Raw genomic sequence first — 9877 nt, 5'->3', positions numbered from 1 at the left:
CTCAGAAGATGCACATTATAGTCGCCCCCCCACCCCAAAAGTAGTTGTGCATTTACTCTACAATGTTGAGTACTGTGTCAGGAAGCGGAAAAGAGTGGACAAATTTGCAGGACACCATGGCAGGTATTTAGCAGATGATACTGTACACTGGGAGATCCGGCTCTAGGCGTAGATATGGTTGCTCCCCTATGGGACTTCTTTCATTAGCAAGATCACAGTGGTGATAAAAGAGCTTTAAAACTTAGGAACGGACCTCAACAGATGGGAAACATTGACATCTGAGCATTCAGCCTGGAGGCAAGTGGTGCAGCATGGCCTCTCCCAATTTGAAGAGACCCTTGTTCAGCAGGCTGAGGCGGACCCAAATCCAGCAAAACCAGGGACCTGAACAGGGGACTGATGGTATTTGTCTTCAGTGTGGAAGGGATGGTCCCTCTCGAATTGGCCTTCTCAGCCACACTAGATGCTCTTCCAAGACCTCTACTCAGAGCATGTTACCATAGTCCCTCGAGACTGAAGGATGCCTACTATCATTTACTGTTTTCATTTTTTAAATTTTTTTCTTGGATTGCACTTCCCAGGGCAGCAGCGAAAACAAACAAAGCAAAACCCAAAACAATCTTTGCTTTCCTTCCTTCCATGGAAGAGCAGAGGACGTTTTTAATTTCCCAGTGTCATGCATGAACTGGCTAAGTGGTCTTCTCAAGTCACTTAACAATCTTGGGAAAATGTAAGCGGAAGGGATATTTAAAGCAATAAACTCTGCTTTGTTCAATCCCAGTGATCTCATGTAGAGATGGGGGTCCTCGTATACGAATACCCCCGCACAACTGGACTTAACAAGGCTCCGGCCCCCAGGGCCGGACCATCCACTCACGCATCCGGCAGTGGTGGCAGCATCGCTCATCCTTCCCATCGCTCCCAGAGCATGAGAAATGAAAAGTACAGATTGATACAGCTGGTCTCTCGAGGTAAAATAAGCAAGAGCAAACATGCAGGAGGCAGGACTTCCTGGCTGAGCCACTTTTGGGGACTAGTTAAGGTGCAATACAGTATGGTAGGGCCCCCTTATCTGCGGGATCAGTATCCACTGATTCACTCATCCACGGACAGAAAGAAAGAAAAGGCCAGAGTGGAAGGAGGACAGAAAGGAGCTACTTGATGTATTCTTGTTCAGTTGTTTTCCTTTGGAATAGGTCTTTGAGTTTCTTTTGTTCAAGGATGGCCACCTTGTGGTTTCAGACAATGTCCCCACTGGCAGATGGACGTCTCTCCCCAGTACTTTTTGAGCATTACCGGTCAGAATCCTATCACTGCTTTACACCCACACAAGGGAAATCCGGTTGCGGTTTGATGGCAGATTGCCACTCATGAATAAGACACTGGTTGCGTTCCAGCCGCACAACCAAAAGCCTGCCCGGGAATGTAATGAGCGCCTTATTCATGAGCAGCCGTCTGCTGCCAAGGACTTACTGCAGTTGCCTACTCTATGTGCAAGAGTAAACTGGCTGAGGGATGCTCATCACAGTTTGCATCGTCAGATTTGGGACCATTTATTCTTCTGCAGGAAGACACACACACACCCATTTGTTCCAGGTAAAATATTATGGGCCACTGCTGGCAAAAGGTGGCATGTATTCTAAAGCCTTCCCTACAGCTCAACCCTGCAATTCCGTGATGCCCTGCACAATTTATTAATTTATATTTATTTGTGCATTTCTGTACCACTGACTTAAATACAACTCTAAGCAGTCTAAACAACATGGCAAACATCAACAAATTTTTAAAAAACACAACTTTTTTTGATTGTTGTTGTGGGTTTTTGGGTTCTTTGGCCATGTTCTGAAGGTTGTTCTTCCTGATGTTTCACCAACTTTCTTTTTGTTTGTTTGCAAGAACACAAACACAAATACAACCCTTCGAGAGCCAGCAAATTCTCTGGGAGGTGGCTGGATAGCTCTGAGGTTTAGATCTCTGGCTGCAGAGCCAGAGGTTGGGAGTTTGATTCCCCCACTGTGTGCTTCCTGGGAGTAGAGCCAGCCTACGGAGCCTTGGGTAAGCTGCAAAGTCCCCGGGGTGGCCCCAGAAGAAGGGAAGGGTAAACCACTTCTGTGTATTCTCTACCCAGAAAAACTCTGAAAAGAGTTGCCATCACTCAGAATTGACTTGACAGCACATGGAAAATTCCCGGGGCTTCTAAAAGAAAGTACAAGAGCCTGCTTTTCTCATTGCAACACTTTGCAAGGAAGTCGCACCTGTTAAAAGCATCCCTCCTTAAAGACACAAAGGAGTCCCTACAGCCTTCTGCAAGTGGTTGCTTAAAGAAGGCAGACGCAACAACATTCAGCTCCATGTCCTGTTGCACCTAGGAGACGATGTAAATTTGCAAGTAGTTTCAGAATCGAGGCTGAAAGTGTTCATATCCCCCTCCCACACACACCATTTAAGCAGCAACAGCTTCCTTCAATGAGCAGAGTGATTTCAGCTGGGATTTAGCTGCAGTTTGCTTCTCTCTTCCTCTCTCTTGGAAAAGCTTGCAGGTAGCCAAGGGTTATGATTGGGTCCAGAGTTACCTGAGGCAGGTGGGATGCGCGTAGGGTTTGAGCATCGCCTATAAAGCTCTCTGGACCACCATTCCTCTGGTTTACCTTGGTTTCCTTTTCAAGTACAGGATGGGGCTCTTAAAGTCTTTAGCCCTTGTTTGCCTTTGCTGGGCTGTCTGGGAAGGAGCTGCTTTTGACTCTTGGGACGGTGTCTTCAGGAATCCACTGGGATGGAGATCTTCTGCGGCAAGAACAGATCCCTCTGTGGGGCAGCCCTATGCCCTGTCCTGGTCTCAGAATTATCCCCAGGCTTGGGTGGATCCTTCCCAGCCAAGGATCCTGTCCCCCTTGACCCCGGTGGCTGCCCAGTGTGGGGAGGCCCAAGTGGTGGTGACGGTCAACAGGGACCTTTTTGGTACCGGGAGGCCTATCAAAGCCACGGACCTCACCTTGGGCTCTCTGGGCTGCCAGCCCACTTCTTACGATGCCGCTCAAGACCTGGTGACCTTCGCCGTGGGGCTCCATGAGTGTGGCAGCACCTTGCAGGTATGTGCCCGGTTTCGTCTCTTTTGTCGGCCGGTGGCTCTTTGCTTGGTTTTGAGTTGCCCCCCTAAGTCCCACGGCTTGGCAAGCTGGCACTCTGGTTGGTGACCTTTATGCCTTTCTTGCAGTCCGCCCAAAGCCCAGTGGAATAAAACCAGCCCCCCACTGAACCCACAGGCTTTACACAAGTGTTGACTTATCATTCCACAGTTGCTCCAGTGGGTCTACTCTAACTGGCACTAGCAATTGGATGGGGGCCTATATTTACACTGCAACTTGATATTAGTCTCAAGACCCCACAAGCCTTTACACACACACACACACACACACACACACACACACACACACACACACACTTTTTAATGCCACCTTGTGGTGCTGGATATAAAAAGAAGGCAGATAATTCTGCAGGTATATCTCATTATTTTATCCACATTTATCTCTCTTTCTCTTCAGACGTGGCACTAGCTGTCCAACTGTTTCTCTATCTTTCTGTCTTTATCTATCTTAATTTTATCTATTATATTTTCACCCCCTTAAAAAGAACCAATGTGGCTTAGATCATCATTAAAAGGGCAACTTTTAAAAGCTAAAAGCAGTAGGCATACAAATGTTTAAAAAGAATTAAACAATGATCATATCAACAATGGCAAACAAAATCAATACTAAAAGCACATTTAAAAGCAATAGAGCACAACAGTCCAATTTGAAAAATCCCTCTCGGACAGCCACCCGCTAAGGAAAAAGCTAGTTGAAGATACATTATTTCCTGGGAGAAGATGGGGCCTTCACGATGCATGCACAGCATCTTACTAGAGGGGTACTGAATTTGAACTCGGCACCCGAGCTCTCTCTGTTCTGCACCATCAAGTTAGAACCAACTGATTGTGAACCTAATAGGGTTGTCAAGATAAGTGATTTAAGAAGTGGTTTTACCAGTTCCATTCACCCAGTGAATTTCTAGGGCTGAGCAGGGATTCGAACCCTGTCCTCCAGAATCCTAGTTTGTCCCTTTATCCACTACACCACACTGGGAGTCCCATCGATACAGACAAGATGTTTCTGGAAGTGGTTGTCCAGAAATTGTTTTTGCATTGTGGTCTTGTGGGTCTGCGTCTTTCCAGGCAAGATGCTTCCGTTCATCTTGTCTGCAAGTATAACAGACCAATGGATTGGGGCCGTCTCCTATACCCTGATCACCCTTGGATTTTTCCAGATGACCCCCGAGTCGCTGGTCTACAGCATCAGTCTTTACTATAACCCGACTCCTTCCGCCAGTGCGATCATCCTGCGGACCAGTCCGGCCGAAGTCCCCATTGAGTGTCATTACCCCAGGTGAGCGTGCATGATGGTGGCTGGGAGGAAGGCGCGCGGCAGAGATTTGCTTTCCAGGCGAGATCTCTCACTTTTCTTCTCTCTTTCCAGGAAAAACAACGTGAGCAGCAAGGCTATCAAGCCCACCTGGGTCCCTTTTACTTCGACTCTCTCGGCAGAAGAGAAGTTGAGCTTCTTCTTACGCTTAATGAACGGTGGGGTCCCGAGTCCTTGCAAGGGACAAACGAGATGCCCTGCATAGCAAGGGCATAAGTGGAATTTTCAAAACAAAGAGCTGCTGCAGGCGGAAAACTTCCCTGCATGTAGAAAGCTAGCATAGCAAGCTATGTGGGGGGGGGGAATAATTCTGTAACACAATACTCCTTAATGTGCAGAAAGTAACACCATTCAGGAAGGATGGCTGTTTTACAAGCCATGTTTTCACTAGATAAATAAGAAAATACAGAATTTGCCAGTTTGGTGCTGTTTGTGTCTATTGAAAGAAAACAAACTTGGAGGGCTGGTGGTTGATAACTGGCAAAGAAATCTTATATTTATTGATTCTGGAAATCCACTGAGGGATACAGCAGGTTAGGTGGAATTATTTGCTTATAGAAGCCCTTAGAGCAAACTTTTATTTGTGTGGCTGTCTGCTTGCCGCCTCTTTTTAGGAGCAAGAGCAGCCAGCTTACACTTGGAGAGAAAGCAGGAAGGAAGTCTAGCCTGAGAAATAGCAACAAGTAGTTACCTGGAAGAAAATCAGGGAGAGAAATGGAGAGAGATAAATGGTTATCTGGCAATCTTTCTGTCTGCTGTTCCCTATGGTGCTTAGCTTCCATTCCCATCTCAGTAAGGTGCTGTTACCATCTTCCTTTCCAGAGGACTGGAGCGCTGAGAGAGCCTCCAATGGGTACCAGCTGGGAGATGTGATGCACATTCAGGCTGACGTGAACACCGAGAACCATATGCCCCTGAGGCTCTTTGTTGACAACTGTGTGGCCACTCTGAGCCCAGGCAGGGACTCTGCTCCCCAATATTCCATCATTGACTACAAAGGGTAAGACTCCAGAGGATGTTTATTCTTTAACGGAAGTAGGAATATTTTCAAAATAAGACAAACTCCCAAAGCAGGTGCTAATATTATACTTTTATTGAAGCATCTAAAGGGACATAATATTGTATTTTGAATGATGTAAACCACCAGGGGTCCTTTTTTAAAAGAGAAAGGTGGGGTGAAAATATTTTAAGTAAATAAACAAATCCAGGTGCAGCTGTCTGAGGTCTTCATAGGATTGTTGTCCGATGAAGAGACCTGCAGATCTCTGAAGTTTGCACCCTTTTGATTAACCTTACAAAGGTGTTACCCCCAAAAAATATGGATTTTTTTTTCTTGTGGCCCACGTAAGAAACCGTGGAAGTCAATGCTTATGGTTTTGCTCTTCAGCTGCCTCATGGACGGGAGGTCGGATGCCAGCTCGGCTTTTCTGTCACCAAGGCTCAGGGAAGACTCCCTCCGGTTCACCGTCGAGGTCTTTCGATTCTCAGAAGATCCCCGGGATCTGGTGAGAGGCCTTCTATGGCCATAGCTTAAATGGCCCTGCGGTGTGACCTTTGCCCTTAGCGATGCACTGAGGTCCTTTCGTTCTGGTCTGTCTTCCTTCGTCTAGATCTACATCACGTGCCACTTGAAGGTTTCTGCGGTGGATCGGGCTCCTGACCACGAACACAAGGCTTGTTCTTTCAACAAAGCAAGTGACAGGTGAGTGGACTGAGATGCCCCCTGGCAAAGAAAGGGATCGAGTCCTCTTCCTCCTCCTTCCCCTGATAAGCGATCTGTGTCAAAAGGACCTTGATCTACCCTTCACGGTTACAGCAGATGGAAACCCATTCAACCCTGACGGCTTCAGTCTACATAGCATCCTGGGAGTTGTAGTTTGATTGAGGTATTTGGAATGGTCTGGTAGAGCAGTGCTTCCCAGTCTTGGGTCCCCAGAGAGAGGTTCTTGGACTGCAACTCCCAGCAGCCCTTGCCAGCACAGCTCGTGGTGAAGGCTTCTGGGAGTAGTAGTTCAGTTGTAGGGTGTGAGAATCAAACCAAGATTGTGTTGTTTTTCTCTTCCTAGTAACACTAAGGAGAATCCCTGATACAACCTATAATTCTTCTTAGTCCTTCAGAGAATCTACTTTGAAAGTCTGCAGCCTCCTCCACTTTCCCTCTTCGGAGGCTGTCCAAATGCAGCCTCCATGGTTTGAACATCTGTCCACTCCCACTTGCTTTGTTTAGCATTGTGCCTATATCAAGAGTTCTGTCAAACTCAAAGGCTTACACATTGCTACTTGCGAAATGGCTTATAATCCAATGAGCCTCCCAAATATCAGATTCCTAAATTGCTGATCCTGTTTTTGGCCAACAGAGGCACTTTTGCTTTTAATATTTCTAGCCTCCTTTCCAATTTAAACAAGAAAGATTGGTTCTCAAAATGCCCCCCCATATAGTGGTTCTCAAACTTTAGCCTCCCAGTTGTTTTGGACTTCGACTCCCAGAATCCCAAAGCATTGGATAAAGCAGCCGAGGCTTGTGGGAGCTGAAGTCCAAAACATCTGGACAGATAACAGTTGAGAAGTATTTCCCTAAGTCAGTGGTTCTCAACTTTGGGTCCCAGGAGGTTCTTGGGCTAAAACTCCCAGAAGCCTTCACCCCTAGTTGTACTAACCAGGATTTCTGGGAGTTGTAGTCCAAGAACATCTGGGGACTCAAGGTTGGGAAGCAGTGCCCTAAGGAGAGAGATTAGATGTTGTCTTAACGCCAAGTTCTGCAGGTAACCTTCATGTTCCACATCTGCTTTCCCACCACCTGTTCTGTTCCAGCTGGATTCCAGTGGAAGGGACCCAGAGCATCTGTGCCTGTTGTGAGAACAGGAACTGTGAACAAGGCCAGCCGAGAAGGTTACGCCCCTGGGACAGATGGGAAAGAGGACGGCGATCTGTTGGAGAGGAAGAGCCTGCTAAGCATAGTATGGTCAACGGTTCTGAATGGATCACTCAGTGGTTTAAGTAGGGATTGGGAGTTTGATTCCCCACTGCAACTCCTTGATGATCCATAGGATCCCTTCCAGCTCTGCAATTCTAAGATGATGATGATGATGATAACAAGCAGTCAATTGCAGGGTTGCCAGATCAGTAGCTCCCCTTTCCATCAGGTTTCAGGACAAAAACCTGAGCCTGGTGGGGACTGGAAGGCCCTTGTCATATCCTAGGGGTGGTCCCTGGTGTAACAGCTGTGCAATACTAGCTGAAATCCAGTGGTAAGTGGCAACCAGAGTAGGCCCATTGAATCAGTGGAGAGTTGATGAATCAACCCTCTCTGTAAGTTCCATACATTGAATGGACCAATTCTAGTTGCAATTTTCTACCAATATTTCAGCCAGTAAGTCTGCGTAGATCTGTATCCTTGAGCCACCAAACAAGGTTTAGGAGTCCCTGTGTTGGTGCTTCACTTCTTGCTGTGCTGAAAATAGTGTGAAGGGACATAAGTGTTGATAACTACCAGCTCTCTCCTCGGTCGTCTCCTCTTAGTTCCGATGTCTTGGTGCAGCAGTCTTGTGCATGCACAACACATAAAAATCACTTTGTGCTGAATCTGTTGGAGATAGATGCTGAGGCTTTAAAGCCACCTGACCTGCAAAAGAACAGACCTTTTCATTTTCTGGTGCTGCTCACCTGAGAATTCATCTCCTGTCCTGGGAAGAGATTTGGGAAACCACTGTTGGAGGTTTTTTGCAATCTCGCATGCTGCCTTTAATAGGTTTGGCTTGGAAGGGACCCTTCTGGGCTGGAGTGATTATCCATCGATCCAGCACTAAGCAATCGTTCTTTCCCTGCTTCTGAATTCAAAGAGAGCCCAGCCCTTTCTGCTCTGTGTCCTCTTTCCCTCTGTTGAAGTCTGTTGCTGAAAACAGGCATGTTGGTCAGCTTGCTATTTGATTTGTTCAACTGTAGATAATGACACTTTTTTTTCTTTCTGCTGCTCATGTCTTGAGTGAATTCTTGAGACTTTTAAGTGCCCATCAATGAGAGAGGGGTGGACTAATCTGGGAAACTGGAAGCTATTCTGTTCTGTGACTCCCTCTCCTCCTGTGGTGCAGCTAGAGGAGTTAACCAAAAATTTGAAACTCTGCAACAATCAGAACAGTTCTTTGAGACTTGACACCCTAAGGAAGTTTATTTTTCAGCCTCCAGCCCAGCGCTTGCTAGTGTCACCGTGGTCTCATGAGCGTCATTTTAACTTTCTCTGAATACAGATAAGCTGAAGGAAGTGGAGACGGATGTAATGCTGGGCCCGATCCTCATCCTTGATGCATACATGACTTCCAGGAGCCTCGCTGGACGTCACACTGGAGCACGAGGAACGTTAGGAGAAGAGGGTAATTTGGAATGTTGATCTGTAAGCTAGGGCTTGCAAAAGGTGACTTTTTGAACTACACTCCCCAGAATCCCTCAGCAAAGCACAGCTCCTCGTAGACGTCTCGAAGACGCCAACCCAAAATATCTCCTTTTCCAAGCTGAGAGATAAATGTGGGAAAATATTCAGTGGGAATGGAATGGGAACTAATTCAAAACTCTGGATGTAACACTGAAACACAGTTTTGCAAATTACTGTCTGGTGGTGCCCTAAAATGATGCTTGTACTTAGCATGTCTAGTGGCCTGCTTCTTGAATAGCATGTATTTCAGTTATTTTGTTCTTACACTCAAGCAAAGTGAGACCACTGTACCCAGGCAGGGAGAGGTTTATACCTTCTGATCTAGCCTGGCCTTTTCTAGAGAGGCTCAAGAAAAAAAGAATCCCATTCATGCTCGCTGCTACTTTATTGTGATGTTGGGATTGCTGAGGGGTTGATTTGAAAGCTGCTAACTCTCGCTTTCCTCTTCGCAGACCTGTTTCGCTCTCCTGGGATGTTGGCCGGCCTCATCTTGATGGCCATTGCCATGATCCTGGCTCTCGCTACGCTAGGAATCCTTTGTTCTCGGAGGAAGCGGTCTGGTTCTCCGTAAATAGTGTGTTTTGAGGTTACCAAAAATAAATAAATGAAGACATTACTTTTGCTTGTTTACTTAATCAAGGGGGAGGGAACGAAACATAGAAGGAATGTCAAACAGCTTTTCCCACTGAGTGTTCCAAAAATGTGCTCTCTACGAATTAAACCTGGCAACCCAGGTGTGGACAGCTTTGGCTCTTTTTAGATCAATTATCTTCTGATTGCAACCTCAGTAATATCTCGTGACTGGCTATGATGGCTAGGGCTGTTTGGAGGTGAAGAATATTTGGAAGGCATGGTAGCCCAGACTTTCTGGGGCAATACTTCTATGGTGCCTGCTTAAATGTGAATTTTGACCTTGGAGGAAGAGAGAATGAAATACTGTACTAAATAGCTCCAGGAAGAAAATGTGGCATCTACGGGAGGACAACCTGGCCTA

General features: G+C 46.5%; 1 protein-coding gene across 1 annotated transcript; it reads left to right on the top strand.

Annotated features, from left to right (window-relative positions):
* Positions 1-1033: 1033 nt before the first annotated feature.
* LOC110071452 (zona pellucida sperm-binding protein 3) lies at positions 1034-9499 on the top strand. The gene is made up of 9 exons (XM_072981883.2): positions 1034-3089; positions 4303-4421; positions 4512-4615; positions 5280-5457; positions 5845-5962; positions 6068-6159; positions 7269-7414; positions 8702-8824; positions 9336-9499. The coding sequence occupies exons 1-9, from the start codon at positions 2673-2675 to the stop codon at positions 9452-9454; spliced, it is 1416 nt and encodes a 471-aa protein (XP_072837984.2). The 5' UTR covers positions 1034-2672; the 3' UTR covers positions 9455-9499.
* Positions 9500-9877: the final 378 nt, after the last annotated feature.

The sequence above is a fragment of the Pogona vitticeps genome, chromosome 12, assembly GCF_051106095.1.
Source record: "Pogona vitticeps strain Pit_001003342236 chromosome 12, PviZW2.1, whole genome shotgun sequence".
Lineage (NCBI taxonomy): Eukaryota > Metazoa > Chordata > Lepidosauria > Squamata > Agamidae > Pogona > Pogona vitticeps.
Note: the sequence above shows the minus strand (reverse complement) of the source record. Positions and strands in the feature narration are given on the sequence as shown.